This window comes from Prunus dulcis, chromosome 4 (genome assembly GCF_902201215.1).
Source record: "Prunus dulcis chromosome 4, ALMONDv2, whole genome shotgun sequence".
Lineage (NCBI taxonomy): Eukaryota > Viridiplantae > Streptophyta > Magnoliopsida > Rosales > Rosaceae > Prunus > Prunus dulcis.
The window spans coordinates 23,867,859-23,889,853 of record NC_047653.1 but is presented as its reverse complement, the minus strand read 5'-3'; the positions used below and the strand labels follow the sequence as shown (position 1 = coordinate 23,889,853).

The window sequence follows — 21,995 nt, the reverse complement described above, 5'->3', positions numbered from 1 at the left end:
CAGCGCAAGCAAAATTCCCAAATTCTTTCTCGATCAAAAAGTCAAAATTTCCCCCATTAAAATATGCGAGGGCAGAATCGTCTTTTGGCTAAAATAAAGAAATCTTAATTTTTAGATATTTTGGTTTGGGTTCTTACAATCTACCCCCCTTAAGAAAATTTCGTCCTCGAAATTTATGTACCTGTTACTCGAAAAGATACGGGTATTGTTCCCGCATCTGGTCCTCAGGTTCTCATGTAGCCTCTTCCATTGTATGGCTCCTCCATAAAACTTTCACAAGAGGGATCTCCCTCGAGATCAAAACTTGCATCTTTCGATCCAAAATTTGCACTAGCTGCTCCACGTAAGTCAAATCTTCTTGTAGCTCTATCGGTTGCTCCTCTAGTACATGAGAAGGGTCTGAAATGTACTTTCGGAGCATCGAGACATGAAACACATCATGCAACCGAGACAAATCCGGAGGCAAAGCAAGTCTGTAGGCTACTGGGCCTACCCGCTCCACAACCTCGTACGGGCCAATATAACGAGGACTTAGCTTTCCTCGTTTTCCGAATCTTACTACGCCTTTCCAAGGCGAAAGCTTCAGGAATACCCAGTCTCCAACTTCAAACTGAAGGTCTTTCCTCCTGTTATCTGCATAACTCTTATGTCTATCCTGGGCTGTTTTCAGCCTTTCTCGGATTATCTTCACCTGTTCTTTCATTCGTTCGACGTCATCTGCCATTTCCAGTCGGCTCTCACCGACTTCATCCCAATAAAATGGAGTTCTGCACTGTTTCCCATACAAAGAATCAAAGGGAGACATTTTGATACTTGCCTGGTAACTATTGTTATACGCAAACTCCATCAGTGGCAATTTCTCATCCCAGTCGTCTCGGAACTGCAGTGCGCAGGCTCTCAACATGTCCTCCAAAGTCTGAATTGTCCTCTCGAACTGACCATCCGTCTGAGGATGAAAAGCTGTACTGAACTGCAACTGGGTTCCAAAAGCTTCATGCAACTTTGTCCAAAATCGTGAGGTAAATCGTGGATCACGATCAGAAGTGATCGAAACTGGTACTCCATGAAGTCCTACTTTCTCATCAATAAAGAGCTGGGCCAACTTATTTAGCGTATAATTTGCTCTTACTGGTAAGAAGTGAGCAGACTTCGTGAGTCGATCCACAATCACCCACACTCCATCATGCTTATTCCGTGTTCGGGGAAGCTTGAACACGAAATCCATCGTCAAATGCTCCCACTTCCAGTCAGGAATTGGAAGTGGCTGTAACAAGCCAGAAGGTTTCTGTCGTTCTGCTTTCACCTGCTGACAGATTAGACACTTTCTAACATACTCTGCTATCTCCTTCTTCATGAAAGGCCACCAGTAGTGTTCCCTCAATGTGTGGTACATCTTGGTACTCCCGGGATGCATGGCAAAAGCTGAGCTGTGGGCTTCTTCCAGGATTTCCCTCTTCAGAGCTTCATCATGAGGAACATACAATCTGTTACCCACCATTAGGGCCCCATCGTTCCTCACTGAACAATCTGTTCTAGCACCACTCTCCACTTCTGCTCGAAGAGTACAAATTAAAGGATCCTCAGCTTGAGCTGCTATTATTCGTTCCACCTATACAGGTCGCACCTGGAGAGTAGTTAACAATGCTCCCTGCTCATCTACACCTAGCTCAACTCTGAGCTTTATCAATTCAACCATCAATGGAACATACCTTCCTCGGAGATAAGCTATTGAACCAGATAATTTCCTGCTAAGTACATCAGCTACTACATTAGCTCTTCCCGGATGGTGCTCTATGGTACAATCATAGTCTTTGATCAGCTCTAGCCATCTCCTTTGCCTTAGATTCAGCTCCTTCTGAGTGAACAAATACTTTAAACTCTTGTGGTCAGTGAAAATCTGACAGGTGGCTCCATACAGGTAGTGCCTCCAAATCTTCAAAGCAAATACTACTGCTGCTAACTCCAAATCATGCACAGGGTAATTCAACTCATGCTTCTTCAGCTGTCTAGAAGCATAAGCGATCACCCGACCATGTTGGGAGGCATCACTGTAAATCACAAAGTTACCACTGTCATCTGGAAGCGCCAATACTGGTTCAGTGGTTAACCTGGTTTTGAGCTCATTAAAGCTCTTCTCACATTCATCTGACCACTCAAACTTAACTCCCTTCCTTAACAGACGGGTGAAAGGCGCCGCTATCGCAGAAAAACCTTCCACAAAGCGACGATAATAACCAGCTAATCCAAGAAAACTCCGTACCTCCGTAACACTGGTTGGCTGTGGCCAATTCACTACTGCCTCAACCTTCTGGGGATGAACATAAACACCGTCTGCAGAAATAACATGCCCCAAGAAATTTACTCTGTCTAACCAGAACTGGCACTTACTGAACTTAGCAAATAATTTCTTCTTCCTCAGCGTCTTCAGTACTAGTTCTAAGTGCTTCATGTGCGCCTTCCGACTCTTGGAATACACCAAAATATCATCTATGAATACGATGACAAAGCGATCCAAATAACGTTGGAACACTCTGTTCATCAGATCCATAAATGCAGCTGGGGCATTCGTCAAACCAAATGGCATCACCAAGAACTCATAATGCCCATACCTGGTTCGGAAAGCTGTCTTAGGTACGTCTTCTTCCTTGATCCATAACTGATGGTACCCCGATCTCAAATCAATCTTGGAAAATACTTTGGCACCCTTCAACTGATCAAATAAATCATCAATACGGGGTAGCGGATATTTATTCCTCACTGTGACTTTATTCAGCTGCCTGTAGTCGACACATAACCTCATGGTCCCATCCTTCTTCTTTACAAATAACACCGGAGCACCCCAAGGAGAAAAACTGGGTCGAATAAAACCCTTATCTACTAATTCCTGCAGCCGCACCTTCAACTCCTTTAATTCTGCTGGCGCCATCCTGTAAGGTGCCCGGGATATAGGGCTCGTTCCTGGGATGAGCTCAATGGTGAACTCAATCTCTCGGTGAGGAGGTAACCCATGAAGATCATCCGGAATACATCTGGAAAATCCCGAACTACTGGAATATCCTCTATCTTTAACTCCTGCTTCCTGGTATCCACTACATGAGCTAGATAGCCTGAACATCCCTTTCTGAGTAACTTCTTTGCCGTCATCGCTGAGATGAGGCAATATGGGAGTACTCTACGCTCACCATAAAATTCAGGTTGTCCAGGGCTACGGAGTACTACTTCTTTCCTGAAGCAATCCACTGAGGCATGATGCTTAGCTAGCCAATCCATGCCTAATATAACATCCAAGCCCACCATCTCTAGTGGAATCAGATCTGCTTCCAAACACACGTCCTCCACTAATACTGGACTATCGCGATACACCGTACCTACATAAAAGATCTCTCCTGTAGGTACAGAGATCGCTAACTCATCCCGTAAAGCTGACAGTTTGACATCAGCGTTGTGGGCAAAACCAGGAGTAACGAACGAATGCGTAGCCCCAGGGTCAATCAAAACTCTAGCAGGAGTCCCAAAAACTGATAAAGTACCTGTAACCACATCTGGTGATGCTTGCGCCTGCTGCTGAGACATGTGGTACACCCTGCCGGTAGCTCTGGCACGTCTACCTCGTCCCTGCTGCTGACTGCCACCTCTATTGGCAACGCTGGTCTGGGCTCCACCACTGGACGAGGCTCCTCCAATCTGGGTTCTGCTCTGTGTGCCTGTCTCTCGAGGTGATGCAACAGTCGCTTCACCACCTTGTAACAATAGTGGGCATTCTCTCAAGAAATGCCCAGGTTGACCACAGTGGAAACACCCTGTGGTACCCTGTCTGCAGGTCCCGGTATGAAATCTACCGCATACTGTACACTGTGGGCTCCTCAATCTACCAACTGCTGATGGTGGCTGCCTACCAGGTGTAACACCCCGACCCCAAATTTCCCCAAATTTAACCCTTAATTAATTAATTAATTATTTAAGGATATTTTAGTCACATTTTTAACCGGAGAGAGTTTGGGACCGTGACTTGTATTTTTGGATAGGTCGTGCCGAGACGAGTTCATAGACACGTAGTGGGCTCGAATCGGAGTTGTAACGAGAGAGATATGGTCAAAAGAAACCCAGTGGCACAATCGTAAATATTTCGAAATGGGATTTTTTATAAAAATGGTCTCTCTCTCTCTCTCTCTCTCTCTCTCTCTCTCTCTCTCTCTCTCTCTCTCTCCCGCGCGATCTCTCTCTCTCCCGCGCGATCTCTCTCTCTACCAAAATGACCGGGGTGTCGTCCTCTTCCAGCCCCCGCCGTCTCCCGCCTCCAGCCGCCGGAAAATGGAGAAGAAGCGATCGGCGTCGTCCGATCTTCGCCGCCGTCGATCTCCCTCCTCCGGCCACCAAATCCGACGAGCAAGGTATGGTTTCTCACCTACTTTTCATGCTCTAGCTGATGGTTGGGTAGGAATTGATCGATTCGTAGCGTAGGCAATTCGATTTTCGAATTGAAAATCGGCCGAACTTCGGCCGCCGTAATCGGCCACTTCCGGCCACTTTTTGGGGGTTGTCCAAGAACAAAAGTGGCTCCAAATAGGGTGTTATACCTAGGGTAGGAATTTGGAGCCGTGGTTTTGAGGTTTTCCGGCGATGCGATATCGCTTTGGGCACCCACGCGCTTCCGGCGGGTGCGGCGGCGCGTGGCCACTGTAGAAATGTGGCACTATGTTCCGATGAGATCCTTAGGTTGTCACGAGCGCGTAGGATTTCGCGGATCTCAATTCGGACGTCGTTTGACTATCGAACGGATATCGCCTATCGGGCGTTATCCGGGTTCGATAGGTTGGGACCGTCGGATGGTCCCAAATTTAAGATATGTTGATCTGGGTAATTCTAGGACCGTGTAGGAATTCACGGATCGTGAATCGGAGCCCCGGATGTTCCGATTCAATAATTTAAAGTTTATATTTTATTTTAACCGTTAGATCGTGCGATCGTGAGCGATCCGACCGTCCGATCTGAACCAAACTGGTAGGACAAGTGTCCTATAATTTATAGAACCCGTAGGAACTTTCGGATCGGAGTTTGGAGGTCGTGGTCCCCGTGGGCCAGTGTGACCAGGGTTAGGGTAGTTTGACCCTTGGTTGGGAGTTACGCAATATTAGAATTAAAATATAATTATATGGTTGTACAAGGGTACAACAGAGTCTAGAACGTCAGTTGGAGTGCTATATGCACTACCTTAAGTACCTCCCCGGATTTTGGATTCACTACAAGCACCACCAAGTGAAAGTCAGGTCTCACGTGGCGTAGGTTATCCGGCGTTGAGACAGACCCCATACGTGGCGTTGGTTGTACCGGCGTATGGGGAGATATTGTGATATTGTGTTGAGGTCGCACGTGGCGTAGGTTATCCGGCGTGTCGACAGGCCCCATACGTGGCGTTGGTTGTACCGGCGTATGGGGAGATATATGATAGTATGGCATGGTCGCACGTGGCGTAGGTTATCCGGCGTGTCGACAGGCCCCATACGTGGCATTGGTTGTACCGGCGTATGGGGAGATCTGTGATATAATGTTGAGGTCCCGCGTGGCGTAGGTTATCCGGCGTTGGGACAGACCCCATACGTGGCATTGGTTGTACCGGCGTATGGGGAGGTGTGTGATATGATGTGCAGGTCTCGCGTGGCGTAGGTTATCCGGCGTTGAGACAGGCCCCATACGTGGCGTTGGTTGTACCGGCGTATGGAGAGATATGTGATAGTATGGCATGGTCGCACGTGGCGTAGGTTATCCGGCGTGTTGACAGACCCCATACGTGGCGCTGGTTGTACCGGCGTATGGGGAGATTATGTGGTATACAGAGAAATGAAATGAGGTATCGCCTGAGTGTGGAATTGGGTTGTATGGAAGAACTACGTGTGGCTTGATCCCTCAAGGAGGGTACGTAGGCAGCCTAAGGTTATTAGGTGCAGCCGCAGACTAAATGTTAGTCATAAAGGGGTATTTGAATTGCTGGGTAGTTAGTTAAGAATTAATGGAAGGCCGAAGGCCATTTGTGTGAATTGCATGAAATTATATTGTGCATGCTGCCAGTTGGGGATATTAAATGTGTTTTTATGCAGGTATAAATTTTGGAAAATGTCCAATTTATAGGGGAGACTCTGCCGAAATTTCGGCAGAAAGTCTCGGTCTTTAGTAAGTGGGCCCGGCATCGGGGGATGTCAGGAATTTCAAAGGGTTCGTCCCGGGTTTTGGAAAAATTCGGGGCGGGTCCTTTCACCAGGACCCCTGACTGCACTGCTCGTAGGTCGGCCCCCAGAGCTACCACCCTGATTTGAACCTCCACTGGAATTGATTCCTGGTCGAAAGCCTCCAAAACTGCCTCTCTTGGATGACCCCTGACTGGGACCACCCATCTCGAACCGTCTCCTCCGAGGTTCACCTCAGGCTCTAACCATCATCTGACTACTCTCAATCAGTGAGGCTGACAGCACCAAATCTTCGAAATTAGTCAGCCGCTGACTAATCACAATGTCTCGGATAGAGGCCTTCAATCCCCTAGTAAACAGCTGGCACTTCTTGCCTTCATCCTCTACTAGTGGTATACAGTACTTCGATAACTCATTAAACTTCTTCTCATATTCCAGTACTGTCATCGGCCCCTGTTCCAGCTGCAGAAACTCTTCCATCTTCAAATTTTGATATGCCAGGGGGGTAGTACTGGCTGTCAAAGGCTACTCTGAAAACTGGCCACGTGATGGCTGCTGGATCTCGATACCTTCTTTTAACCGACTCCCACCAATACCTCGCATTTCGAGTCAGAAAGAACGTGGCTAATGTTACTCGACGGTCCTGTGGAACGGCCATCACCTCCATGATCTGTTCCATCTTTTCAATCCATTCTTCAGCCACAGCTGGATCACCATCTCCGTCAAAATCTGTGGCCCCTATTCTTTTTGCTTGGTCCGCATATCCCAAGGACGGGTCTCTGGACTGCCCGGCCTGGGATAGGGCCTGTGTCAATAGCTCCAAGGTCTGCTGGAGATTAGGGTCTCCCATCATCGTGGGCATAGGAGGAGCGGGTCCTGAGGGGCCTCCAACAAACGACTGTTCAACCTGTTCCTGTACCGGTTCTGGGGTAGGAAGGTTCTCTGGTTCAGGAGGAGGGTTCTGTCCCTTCACTCGGGACGACTGCCTTGTCCCCCTACGGAAACCACCACGCTTCGGGGCCATAGTCAACTGAAATAATAACAAAGGTTCAGTAACAAGAATTAGGGTCTACAGGAAGTGAAACCTATACTCTGATACCAAGTTGACAGGACCCGACCTAATTTTCGCTTTGGAATCCGAGCCGAATCCTGTGCGTGTCCGACACCTGGCGAATGTCGGGCACGAATGACCTTTTTACCCTTTCCTTTTTCAATTTCTTTTTAAAATTTTCCTCAGACTTCTGCCGAAAATTCGGCAGAGTCTCCCCTGTATTTTGACCAAACCCAAAATCTTCCACCTGTCAAACAGTCTCAAATAATACACCAACTGCCAGACTAATTCAACAAAGATCTCAACTTCAGTTTCTTATGTTCAACAAGATATCAGAGCCTTTCTATACAAATTTACAAACTAAGAGAAGTTACAACGAGATCCTACGCTTCGGTGGTGGGGCGGGAGCTAAGATGATGGCCCGGGTGGTTTCCTTCGTTCTTCTACAGCCTGGGGGCGAAAAACAAGTTAAAATTGTGAGTGGACAAAAATAATGTTCGTAAAAACATTTGAGAACATAATAACCCCCGTTTGAAAAACATAGGGATATAAGAACTACTATTTGATCATAATCAAACTCGAGACATTCAATTAAACATAGATAATCATAACTATATAAATGTTCACATACTAAACAAAGATATATCAGTATAACACATGTTTGAGTATCGAATATACTGATAAAAATGAGTTAAACAATAACTGCATTAAAAAGTTTTAAAAAGAATCCTTTAGAACTGCCACCTAATTGTACCCCTGTGATAACCGTCAATTCCCTGGCAGGTCTCGGGCGTCACACAGGCTACCCGAGCCGTAAACTGGCGAAATCAGGGGACTATGATCAGCGTGATCCGCCGGCAGGTTCTCGATGACACCAAGTCAGCTCGAGTCGCTCAGGCAGGATACAGGGGACCGTAGTCAGCCTGATCCGCAATCCTGGCAGGTCTTGGGGACACAGAGTCAGCCGAGCCGCAATCCTGGCAGGTCTCGGGACACCAAGTCTGCCGAGCCGCAAATCCTGGCACTCACGGTTCGAGCGTCCCCGAAACTCGTGAGGCAAGTCAAGTGCACTGACTAACTGAAATCGGACCGGATGTCCTTCGACATCGGTCCAACTCTGGGTAATCACCAAATAGAGAGTGGGTACATGGTGGTCTAACATAACTATCTCCGATAAAATCTGATATCCTCTGAACTCTGGTAATTCTGAGCTACACTACTATTTTTGGCTCAAAAATCTCAAATCTGCTGCTTGGCTAATTTTTTTATAACAATAAAGGTATTTTCACAATAAAATTCATGCTATAACACTTATTCAAGATCAAATATAAAATATAATTATAAAATCTTTTTAAGAAAGACAAGTCCACTCACAGCTGTCCCGAGCTAGCTGGACCCTTTGAAGGACCCTCCTGTGGGTTAGCTGGACTCCTGGTGCCTGATTATCCAAGAATAATAAATTAATAAAACTGCTGGATAAAAAGAATTTAAATTAAACACCCTGCCCCCGAAGGACCCTCCTGTGGGTTCCCTGAAGGTTTCTCATAGAGGGGGAACCATATTCCGCGAATTCGGTCCGAAATGGACTGTCGGATTGGCCAAAGTCGCGTTATCGCTTAAAATCCAAACCCTAGCCACAGGGTTCTCGATTTCGGAGTATCCGGGACTCCGATTCGCAATCCATTGAATCCTACGCGATCCTGAAATCACGTAGACCGACATATCCAAAATTCAGCGCGATCCAACGATTTAACGACACTGCACCCACGGATCGCGCGATATGAAAAATCCGTTCGGGGCCTAAACGGACTCCGAATCGAGATCCGCAAAATCCTACGCGCTCGTGACGGCACGAGGACCTCAAAACTACCTAGAGACATGACACCACCCTCGCCCACGCGCCACCACATGGGCGGGCAGACCGGGTGTCCAAAGCGATTACGGTTCGTCGAAAAATCTCAGAACCAAGACTCCAAACTCCTATCCGAGGGTAAAACACCCCATTTGGAATCACTTTTGTTCTTGGACATACCTCAAAAAGTGGCCGAAAATGGCCGATCACGGCGGCCGAAGTTCGACCGATTTTCAAGTTGAAAATCGAGTGATCTAGAGATGAAATCGATCAAAACCCAGCCAACCATCAGTTAGAGCACGAAAAATAGGTGAAAATTCATACCTCACTCGAATGATTTGGTGAAGAAACGAGAGAGAAAATCAAACTGGAAGTTTGAGCACGACAGTCGGCAAGAATGGCCGATTCCGGCCAGTATCCGGTGTTCCCGTGGCTGGGGTTGGTCAGGAAAGGTCGGCGGGCGACGGCGGTTCGATTGGTACCGGTGCCGGAGATCAGTTCGCTGGGTGGCTGCCGCTAGGGCGGCTGGAAGGAGAAGAAGTCGTGGGGCTGCGCGATCGAGAGGAGAGAGAGAGAGAGGAGAGAGAAAGTGATGGGGAGAGGAGAGAGAGAGGGGATAAAAATATGACTTTTGACCAAATTACTATTTTGCCCTTTGCGATATTTTGATCATATTTTCTTCGTTCGAACTCCGATTTGGGTCTACTCCGTGTTTACGGATTCGTTTCGCCGTGCTCTACGCAACGGCGCAAGCGAAATTGCCAAATTCTTTCTCGATCAAAAAGTCAAATTTTCCCCCATTAAAATATGCGAGGGCAGAATCGTCTTTTGGCTAAAATAAAGAAATCTTAATTGTTAGATATTTTGGTTTGGGTTCTTACAAATATGGTCTCCTTCTATGTTCCCGCTCTTTGCTCTAGGAAGCTTTTGTAAGATGTACCATCATGGTAGCATGGAATTTGAAATGGAAATGAATGAGTGTTTTGAAAAAAAAAATGGTGTTTGAAAGTTTGCCCTTTTTGTGTGTGTCCCAAACTCCTGTGTATATGTACATATACGTGTATATATATATATGGTAAATATTCAAAAATAAAAATAAAAACGCCACTTAGCAGAAGACATGCCAAGCAGAGTCACTAGTATGGGATCCTAAATCATTAACGGGTTTTATGCTCTGGCAAGATAAAAGAAACGCGTCAAGATGAGCATTTGCAAAAGAATCGAACTCTAATTCTCCGTCACCGAGGGTTCTAATTTGGGGGTTTTGGTGGAGCTTCTAACAGAAATGGGAGGGAATGCATTCCTACATTGGCTTGGTTGTTTTAGAGGAGGGTACTCACCTAAAAATAAGGTTTTGTCCCTAAATTTCATGGAATAATACACATACTTTGACGGTAGGACCATCTTGATACAAAATAAAGAGTTTAAGGAGGATTCAAATGAAAATTTTAGTTGGTGGACCAAAATAATACTCGAGTAATAGTTGGGGGACCATTTCAGTCGTTAACCCAAATCCTAACAGTGTGTTTGGATGCGGTAAAATAACTTGGGATTTTAATAAAAGTCGGGATTTGGAGCGTGGAAAAGGGAAAGTTCAGCGTTTGGCAAAATCAACTCAGGATTTGTCAAATTACACACAGAAAACATCGTGAGAATTGCACAGCTAAAATCCCGAATTGAAATTCCATGGTAATTGGTGGAATTGTACAATTCCCAACATAGAGGGAATTTTCATCTTCTGCCCGCCAAATCTCCACCATAACCTATCTTCTGCCCGCCAAAATTTTCATCTTCTGCCTGCCAAAATTGCAGGAATAACCTATCTTCTTCAAAGAGAACAAGCCTGCAAGCCATGGGTATTCTCTTGATGGTGTTCTGCTAAGTTTTCTGGTGAGTTTCAGTTTTCAATTTCTTTCCTTGTCGTTGGCCTCTTTTTTGTCTGCTATATTGATTCTTTTCATACGTGGAACCAGGGTTCTGCTTTTATTTTATTTCTCCTCTCTGTCTTTCAATCTGACAAGAAGATTTGCTCTTCCAATCAAGTTAAGAGTCTCAACTATCCAGATTCATCTTTCTCTGCTCTTCCCATGGTTGTACTTGCTAATTTTGAGTTCTCTATTTTTCCTTTTTCAGTTAATTGAATCTTGTTTACAAGATAATAATTCTCTGTTGTTCTCCTTCTGCTTGCCTCTGCTATGGGCTTGGTTGTGCTTTATATGTTATATTCCTATTTGTATTGATCGTATTGTTGATTAGTTGGGATTGAAATTGTGGTCTAATTGCATTTTGGAGCTTATAATATGTGATTTTTCCTTCTTCTTTTTTTTTGGTTGTTATTGATGCTATTGAATCTGGAGGACCCGTTTATTGCTTTTCTAAAGTTAGCTCTTTTTTTTTTTTCTTTTTCTTTTTCTTTTTGTGGGTTTACAAGTACATCTGTGATTGTTTTATTTCAGTTTGTAAGTGGTGAAAAATATGCTGGATTCATATGTTCTGTGAGAGTTGGTTTTCTGTTTCAATGTCACAAAGAAGGTGGGAAAGTGTTAAAATTAGTAGAAACGTTGTTTTCAATCACATTGCATATTGGTATCAAATGCAGACTTTGGACTTTGTTTTGTTCCATTGTTTTTGGTTTCTTATTTTCATTTGTTTTAGTTGTTTGGTGGAGTCCTTTATTATTTCTAGACTATTGGATGTGTGTTAGTTGTAACTGATAATGATTGCAGTCAATGTTTGACATCTCCTGGAAGTTTGAATGTGCTTAATACTGGTTATGGTGAGCCACCTTACCTGTATGTAAGGTGGTATTTTGATTCTCATTGCATAAAGTCACAACTGTCATGCTTGCCTAATTATATTTTGGTCTCAGTAGAATGAAAACTATGCATGGAATAGAAAGATTACGTGACCATTCTTCTCCTTAACAAAACACTAGGTAATGGCTGGAGTTGGGAAAGATTATAATCAATTTACTTCTCAAGTGTTATCCAAGTGCTTTTTGAAAAATATCATAATCAAGTTGAAACTAAGTTTTCGACGAAGCTACTTCAAGCACATTCTTGCCATTTTGAGCTGTAACCTGTATTGTTATTAGATCTATATGGTTGAGTTGTATTCGAATCAGTGTCCAATCTTTTGGCTGTAGCCATGAAATATGGTAGTGAAGGAAAATTTTTTACCATACCCACTATGACTTAATTTTCTGTATTTGATCTGATATAAAAGAAGCAACATGCAATATTTGATGAGTCAATATCAATATGCAAAATAATGACATCTTTAACTTAGGATAAATGTTAAAATTAGGATAGACGTTGTATTCAGTCACTTTGCATATTGGTCTCAGAGTACTTAACTTTTTAAATGCAAAGTTTGGACTTTGTTTTGTTCCTTTGGTTTTGGTTCTTTATTTTCAATTGTTTTAGTTGTTTGGGTTCTTCTCTGGTGTCCTTTATTATTTCTGGACTTTTGGCATGGTTTGCCATTTTGAGTTGTAACCTGTACTGTTATTAAATCTCTATGGTTTGAGTTTGTGTTCTAATCAGTGTCCAATACCCACAATGACCAAATTTTTTGTATTTGATCTAATATAAATTTCTTCCTAAAGCTAAATGGATGCACCTCTACACATCTTCATTCACTTTACAATTGCATATGTGTAAGGACATGTTATCTAGTTGCAAGTGTCTTTGTAAAAAGACTGCAATGCATTTGGTTTAATTTGCTTGTCAGGTTTGATATCATAGAATTGTGTGGATCATGTAATCCCTAGGCTTAATTTGATCATTCATTTGTATTTATTTAATTAGTCTTCAGTCTAATTTAGTCTTAACTCTTTATGCACGGGGATATGAGGATGATGACATGTTTGGTTCCTTTTTGGTATATTGCTAGCCTCTTTTTTTACGTGTGTTGATGCCAAGTCATATTATTTTTAGATGAATTAGATTACTTACATAATAAAATTATACACATATAAACAAGCATGGCTAGTGATGATGTAGATAACTTTTTGGCCCATTTAAGTTGCAAGCGTGCTAGAGACGAAGAAGAAAATAAGAAGAAAATGACAATTATTCTTAGTACCATTACATGACAGGGCCCGACCCAAATTCCACTTTGGAATCTAAGTCGAACCCTGTGCATGTCCAACACCTGGCGGTTTCCAGACACAATTGACCAAATTGCCCTTCTAACCAAAAGTCAAGTGCGACTTCTGCCGAAAATTCGACATAGCCTCCCCTGTAAATTGAACAATTCCCAAAAATATCCACCTGTAAAACAAGAATATATGTTTATATATATAACCCATCTGCCAACATGTATTAAATTATATCCAAGAAAATCAAGCATCATATCACTCTGGCCTCAGGCCTCAACAAATCAAATAAATTATCCTGCTAATAAAATTCATCTCAATTTTCAGAACATCAATAGTACATTAACAATCTCAAACACTCCAACTCGTGGCTGCACCTTGTAACATTAGGCTGCCTACATACCCTTACTGAGGGATCACCTTGAAAATCTTATTCATTCATCATATTGTCATGTGTTTTGCGAATCAAACTAAATTCTCATGTGTGTGTTATACTCAATCATATTCACAACTCTAAAGCAAAACTTTGTAACTTCCCAATATTCGTATCAATCATATACTGAATATAAATATGTCATACACTGAACTCCCTCTATTTTAGTTTAAGAACATCTCAAAACTGAAATCCTCTCCACTTAGGCTTACCCCCATTCCTGATTCGTCAATTCCATTAATATCGTCAATTCTATCCTCGCAGGCCCTGGAGACACCAAGTCTACTCGAGCCGCAATTCTCGCAGGCCTCGGAGATACCACTTCTATCCAAGCCGCAATCCTCACAGGCTAAACCGCATTCCTCGCTCTGCACAGTTTATGGGTTCCCAAAACACGTGGGGCATTATTTATAAATGACACTATTTCAAAGCAACTAGGGGTACCCTCGTGGTGGGTTTGAAAAGCCATATCCCAAACTTATATCAATACTTTACCTTATTTCATAATTCACTTCCCCACCTTTATATCAACTTTTTGATAAATTGATTGTCAAGTATACTTAAAATATATATGCCACAAACTGATAAAAACCAAGGGCCATGATACATCATTTTCAGCTACTGGGCATATTAGCAATCTATAAGTAACTATCTATACTTAAACTGTAACATGACCCAGATAACTCATTCTCGGTCAAGACTCATTTACATGGTTATTTAAACGCTTCCCAAAGGATATAACTGCCTCCGGAGACTCACGGTCAACCAAGGGGTCAAACTGCCTAAACTTGGTCAACTGGGCCCGCGAGGCCCACGACCTCTTATCATAAATCTGGGAGTCCCTAAAGGTTCCAATATGCCTAGGACACATGTCCCGAGAGGTTGGTCTTGATCGGACGATCGAATTACCCACGATCGCACGATCGGATAATTAATATAAACCTAGCCCTATGGTTGACATTTTCGGAGTATCCGGGACTCCGTTTTACAATCCGTCGAATCCTATACGATCTTGGAATTACCTAAATCAACATATATGAAATTGACTATGATCCAACAGTTCAAACGTATCAAACCCGGAAATCGCATAATTGGCAAGATCTGTTTGGAGTTCAAACGTTAACCAAATTGGGATCCGAAAGTACCTACGCCCTCATGAGGACTAGGAGATCATTCTAGGACAAAATGTGGCCCCCACTACCTTGCCCATACGCCGTCCACTTGCCGGCAGCTCGTGGGTGTGCAGATTAATTTTCGGCTGCAGGAAATACTCCAAACCGCTAGCCAATATTCCTACCCTAGATGTAAGATCTCATTTGGAGTCACTTTTGTTCTTGGATCTACCCCGAAAAATGCCCAGAAGTGGCTGGAATCAGAGGTCGAATACCGAAAGATTTTCAATTGCTTATTTACCCTCCAAAACTCATAAATTTTTCCTATCCAACACATCCAGCAGCTAGAGCATCTCGAGAGGTTGAGAAAGCATACTTGGATCGTAAAATTTGGCCATCGGATACACCCGAACGATATTCTGAAAAATCTGTCAAAAACTGTCAAAAAATAGCCCGAATTTCTTCAATTTTCAGCCACCCAAAATGGTGGTTCCAGCAGCTGAGGTTGGTTGAGATGGGAAGAGGGAGGTGGGCCGATTCTTTTGGGACCAATGCCACCCAAAACGGTGGCTGGTAGTGGCGATTGCAACCCAAAGAGGGGTCTGATAAATAGTAACAACGCAAGAGAAGGGGGGCGTGGTGGGTCTGATGCCAACAGAGGGAGAAAGAGAAAAGGTTGTAAAAAAACTAGTTTCCAAAACTACCTTTTTGCCTCTCAGTGTATTTTAATCGTATCTTTCTTGATACAACTCGGATTTGAGCCCACTACGTCTCTACGGACTCGTTTTGTTGCGCTTTATGCAATGGTATAACTGAAACTCTCAAATTTCTTCCCAAATCAAAAGTCAACTTTTATACTAATAAAATATTTCATAGGCAAAATAGTCTTTTACCTGAATAAATTAATAATTAAAAATTTCTTTAGGACCGGGTTATTACATTACATGTATCATTGTTGAAGCATGGTATAATGAAAATTATTTGGTTAAAGAGCCTTCACGTGATTGGGATGAAGAAATGCGATGTCGCTTAAATCGTTTGTATAATGGGAAGGAAGTTGATTGTATTGAACTGTTCACCCGTTTTATATTTGTTCTTGTGATGGTACGGTAAAGTTCCCTATTGTCTCGAAAACCATGGACTGGTCAACAAGCCAACTTTCTTTTGCGTGCGAGTGTGCCACTGCTAGCAATGAAAATCCTAACGGACTTCTTAAAAATAAAAAACTTGTGCCCCAAGTTACTGATTTCCAAACAAGCGATTTGTGAATTTGGATGAGGAATATCTCCCAATTAAGTTCTTTTCTTGCCTCAGACTGGTGAGGACTTCACAATTTTTCACAGTATAAAACTGGTAGTTTTGGCCATAATAAATGATAAGAAAGTGGACTGTTTTTAGGCAGAACTGCCTTTTACAAAGCTCAAAAGGGAAAACCAACTCTAAAAAGAGAAAAAGGGGGCTGGACTTCCGTTTATGCCTGGATAGATGCTTCTGATCCAGGTTGGACTGGATATGCCTGTGCTGGACTGGACTATCAACACCTTCAATTGTCAAGTTTCAGCTATAAATCAATGCCAATGTTCGAGTTTGGTAGAGCTTTAATTTATTTCAAGCCCTGGAAGGCTTTTTGAATAGGCAAAATTTGAAATTCTTCAATCTGGAAGAGGTAGAAGTGGCTGGGCTTAATGATTACTGAGCTGGAACTGCATTGTGGTGCCTGTTTTGCTTGATCAGGGCTCTCCATAAATTTGTTAAGGTTTTAATATTTGTAAAACCTGAACTACGCTTGGTTTGGCTTTTGCTAAACTAAATTAGTAACGAGAGAGATCTCGCTTTGAATGACTTATTTCTCTAAGTCTGAACTGAAGTTGGGGATTCTGGATTGTAGCTGGCTTTTTCTTGTGGCTCAATGAGCTTTTGGTTACTTCAGTGTTTTGAAGGTTTTTTTTAAAATCAAGTGATCATTTTGAGTTTTTGCTTTTGATTGATTTTTTTTTGGCTGTCCTTTGCTCTGTTTACCTTCTCTCATATTTATACGAAATGCTAAAGTGAGATTTTTAATCTTTTGAAATGGGCGGCAGATTTTCTAAAAAACAAGATCTTTTCATTTTTAAATGTCAAAGAAAAAGGGAAGTTATCTATTATGGCAAATAGACCATCAACAATCTGTTCTGAGGCAATCACTTCCTGTTTTTTTTTCTTTGAAAGAAAACCTAATCCTTCTTTAATTTTAACTGCTCTTTGTAAGAGTTCAAAACTGCCGTGATGGTTAGTTTTGATTTTCCAGATGAACAACTCCATACATCCTACTTATCTCTTTAGAAAGTGTAGTATACTTATCCCTTGGAAATGATGCATATCCTGATGTAGAAATATATATTAAAAGAGATTTTGATCTTTTGGTGGTAGTGATTTAGAGATGTCTTTCTTTTACACCTGCCTTCATTAAGTCCTTAGCAATCCAGTTGAAATTGCTGACTTTTTAAAGTCAGGAAGTCACGTGGGTCTGCTTCTATTTTGGGCTCATCTCTCTTCACTTGATCATGCCAAGCCCAATTTGGTTTTGGGACCGTGAGCAAATCAAATGTATTGGGCTTTTTCCAATCTCGGGTCTATTCTTGGTAACCTAAGAAATCTGACTTGGGCTTGGGCTGATTTCTTCTCCCTGTTTTTTCGAAGCCCAAGTTTATCCTGGTGGTTTGACAAGTCCTGGGCTGGGCTTTTTTCAATTTGGGCCCTTGATTCCATTTTAAACTCAAAGTTCAAACTGCTCGGGTCCTGAAATTGCTTTGTTATTCTGGGCCTTTAGTGCTGGGATGGGTGTGCAGAATTTTGGCCTAAGCATGAACAAGCACGAGTTGGCAAGAAAGCATTTTAAAATTTGTGTACTATTTTGCATGAAAAGGGTGGATTGGCTCGGACATGAAATGTTTCAATTGAAGAATCCGTTGCTACCTTTTTGTAAGGATTATATTTTGGGTCTTCTCTTATGACAAAACCAATGTATTTTGCTGAGGTATAGGTATTGGTTAAGTCTGTTTGAATGCACATGCTAGAATCAAAAGCGTCATATTTGCAATCCAAACTTAAATTCATTGCATACATTCACATTGGTTAATACACAAGATTGATACAAGCCTTAAATTTGTTTTCTATTTCATTATGTATCAATCCTTCCTTGTCTGTTTTAATCCATCTTTTACTTTGCATTCATACACATGGATTCATATACGAGGATTGATACAACCGTTAAAAACATGTTCTACTTTATTTTGTATCAATCCTACATATTCTGTTTCAATCCACTTTGAGCTGTATCAATTAATATTTTATTAAAATATCTTAAGATGTTGATTTCATTCGATGAAGACTTCTTAAATTGCTTCTGGTGTCAATTAAACTTCTTGAAACTTGTTTTCAAAAGCAAGAGTCTTGGATAAAGTTACTCCATGTTGATGTGACCACAACATATTATTATAATATATTATTTCTTTCTTGAAACTTGTTTTCTCCAAAGAAATCTTTATATTATCTTGCACATGGGCTACTTCTTTTCTGACAAAGCATGGGTTCTTTCCTTTCAAGGTTGTAGCTCATGGCACAACTATTTCCAATAGCATGTTATCCTCTTCATGACTGTATATGCAGATTGCATATACTTTATTATTTTCTTCTACTTGATCATAGCATCTTGGTTAACTGTTGGTATTTCTTTTTGGAAACTTGTTTTCATCTTTAAAATATTCTCTTCTTTCAAATCAAGTTTCTACATATACTACACTAGACTTGAGGAAGAGGTTAAGAAGTTCATTTGAACTTGCTTCATTTTATCAGTTCTCTGAAATCACTTTATATATGCTCTTGAGCATTCAAAAACTATTTTATTGTTTCAGCCATTGTTAATTACTTGAGAGTATGAGTACGATTGCATACACATAAAATTCCTCCAAGTATATTCACATTGATTTCTGCTGAGTCTTTTGTTTCATTGTTGTTATATTGATTTAAACTATATGCTTCAAGTTCATTGCTTCTAGTTTAACCATCACAACACTTGGTTTCATTTGTCTAGTTTAATCATTCTTTGTGATTAAGAAAGATGAAAATCTGAAACCGCAACTCACTTCATATCATTATACTTTCTGCAACTTGGAGCTTGGTGCTATTGCAAACCATGAAGATTTGTCTATTGCAATTGGAGCTGAATGCTTATGCAAAGACTGGAAGAGAACTTGCTGCTGAGAAGTAAAGATTGTGATTTTCTAGAAGGTTAGATAGTTAGTTGCCTATTGTGTGTGGATGAGCTAATATTGTGCTTTGCTAGAAGGTTAGATAGTTAGCTACCTACTGAGTGTAGATGGAGCTTAACTCCCTTTGTATCTAGTACTTCTCATTGATAGTGGATTCTCTTACTGGCTTAGTCCCCTAGTTTTCCCCATTATTGGGTTTCTGGGTTAACAAATCTTTGTGTATGTTTATATTCATGTTGTCATTGGTTGTACTTTCTGCATCTTGTTCAAATGACATCAGTGCACTGGCGTGGATCAATATGGCATTGCACTGTATTGATCCAAAATCATAAGGGTTTCTGTTTGTATTAGTACATGGTGTCATCCATATCAATCCAGTTTCATGTAGTCAGTTCCATTTACTCACTGTAGATGCTAAGTAATTAAACAACATGGTTGTGCATGTGTTTATGTTTTCCGCTTATTAATTCTTAGCTGGGCTTAAATTTTAAAAAGATAGATTACCATATAGCCTACTTCACACCACCCCCCCCCCCCCCCCCCCCCCCCCCCCCAAAAAAAAAAAAATTATGTAGGCTTTTAGCTTTTTAAATATACTTCCTCATAACTTGAAGTTTAGAATCATTGGTTTTAATTATTATTATTCTAAGAAAACCATTAGTCGGCAATTTAATAGTGTGTTGCATGCAATGATGAGAATTAGTCAAGAATATTTGAAACTTCAACCATGTGATATTGATGGTTCAAAAAGAGAGAAGTGGAAGTGGTTTGAGGTAATCTTATAACTTTAGGAAAACTATGTTCTTGTTATAATGTTACCACTTATTTTAAAATTATTTTTGTTTTTTCTTCTTCTATGTCATTAGAATTGTATTGGGGCACTTGATGGAACTCATATTCCAGTAACGATGTCTGTTCAGGATAGACAAAGATATCGAAATAGAAAGGGCGATATTTCCACCAATGTTTTAGGAGTTTGTGATCCATATCTAAAATTCATCTATGTACTATCTGGATGGGAGGGTTTTGCTTCTGATTCTCCTGTTCTGCGAGATGCTTTGGCCAGGGATAATTCGTTTCAAGTTTCAAGTGGTAATTTTTTATATTAGTTGTTAAATAATAAAAAACTTAGGTATAAATAACTAACTTTTGTTTTAAACTTTTTATATTGTAGATAAGGACTATCTTGTGGATGCCGGATATGCTAATGGACCTGGTTTTTTAGCACCTTATCGAGGAACTAGATATCACTTAAATGAATGGATTGGAAACAATCATCCTGAAAATTACAAAGAGTTATTTAACTTGCATCATTCAATTGCAAGGAACGTAATTTAAATGTCATTTGGGTTGTTGAAAAAGCGATGGAGTATACTACATACACCTTCATTTTTCAACATAAAAACACAAACTAGGATTATAAATGCATACTTTGTGTTGCATAACTTCATTCGAATCAAGCAACACAATGACCATGTGTTACAAGATCAAGATCTGGAGTTTTTAGCTTCTGTGGATCATGAGATATCAAATCATTCTATAGTAGAGAGTAATGCAAATAGGATTACAAGTGTTCAAGTCACTGATCAATGGATTACTTTCCGTGACACATTAGCAACGCAGATGTTTCTTGATTATCAAGCACGAGGCGCCACTAATTCATGATTTTCAGTCATTACGTATTAATTAGTTGGAACTGTCTCAAGTTAAATTTATGTATGGAATTGTAAACATTTGAATCATGTTTTTTTTTAAATCCATTTTAATAAATGTGTACTCTTCTTTATTGATCCTTTATTTTCTTATTATTTAGCTTTATGTGTCTATTTTGTTAAATATGTTGATCATTTTTTGATGCAAATATATGTTGATCATATTTATTAATATTGTTGTTATAATCATTTTAAATACATAAGATGGCATAAAAAGTAAACAAAATAAAGCAGAGGAGAAGAAAAGACAAGCAAATTAATGACAATGAAGGAGATGACAAAGCCTATTTTCGATGGAATATATAAATGGAGCGTTCATTAGCAGATATACTTAAAGAAGAACGTCAGATTGGTCACAAAGGAGATGAGGGTTGGAAAGCAGTTGCTTATAACACAGATGCGGCCACATTGTCTGCACAATTTGATATTGAAGTAAGTGTTGATAACATAAGAAATCATGTTAAAACCTGGAAAAGGTTTTATGGTATAGTCAGTGATATATTAAGTCATAGTGGATTCAATTGGGATGCAACAAAGAAGATGATCAGTGTAGATGAAAACAATGTTTGGGATGAGTACGTGAAGGTAATTTATAATGCAATTATATCTTGTTGTATGACTAAAATTGTGGTAAATAAATGGTTAACTTTGATTTTCTGCTTGATAGTCTCATGTAGATACTAGAACTTTTTGATTTAAAGTGATTGCAAACTGGGATGATATAGTGGATTTATGTAGCAAAGATAGAGCTACTGGAGTGGGTGCTGAAACATGTGCAGAAGCTGCTGAGATTATGACTCCTGAGAGTGATCCCAATAATATTGTTGATTTGGAAAGTGATACTCAAGGTTTTGAGAGTTATCAGGTTGATGATGTTTCACCCAGCTCTAGTTGTCCAAAGAGAAGAAATCAAAATCCTTTTGATATTCCCCCACCAAAGAAAAGAGGTACAACTAATATTCTTGCTGATTCAGTGGCTAAGATGGCTTCATCTTTGGAACACTTTATCAATTCTACTACACAAAAGCTTGATCCAACAGAAGTATATAATGAAGTCATTGCAATTCCAGATCTTAGTCCAAATGACAACTGAAGGCATGCTCTTAGTTTATAGAAAATGAGAAACAATTTCTCATATTAAAGACAATTCCAACTGAGAGAAAGAAGGGAATGGTTTTGATGTTTATTACACCGAGAGCGTAGGCACATTTTATACTTAGTTGACATCTTTAATTTTTGCTATTTTGTTGAAACATTGGTTGGGATGATTAGCTTCATTTTTTTAATTACGTGATTTATGCTTT

General features: G+C 40.8%; 1 protein-coding gene across 1 annotated transcript; it reads left to right on the top strand.

Moving 5' to 3' along the window:
- Positions 1-20,997: 20,997 nt before the first annotated feature.
- On the top strand, positions 20,998-21,784 carry LOC117625650. The gene is made up of 2 exons (XM_034357177.1): positions 20,998-21,304; positions 21,417-21,784. Exons 1-2 carry the CDS (start codon positions 20,998-21,000, stop codon positions 21,782-21,784), a joined length of 675 nt encoding a protein of 224 aa, XP_034213068.1.
- Positions 21,785-21,995: the final 211 nt, after the last annotated feature.

Excerpts from the sequence above, each read along its gene's own strand:
- LOC117625650 (XM_034357177.1), top strand. The coding sequence starts at position 20,998 with ATGGAGCGTTCATTAGCAGATATACTTAAAGAAGAACGTCAGATTGGT. Across the intron at positions 21,305-21,416 it reads TAATGCAATTATATCTTGTT|TGGATTTATGTAGCAAAGAT; the intron begins GTATGACTAAAA and ends GGGATGATATAG.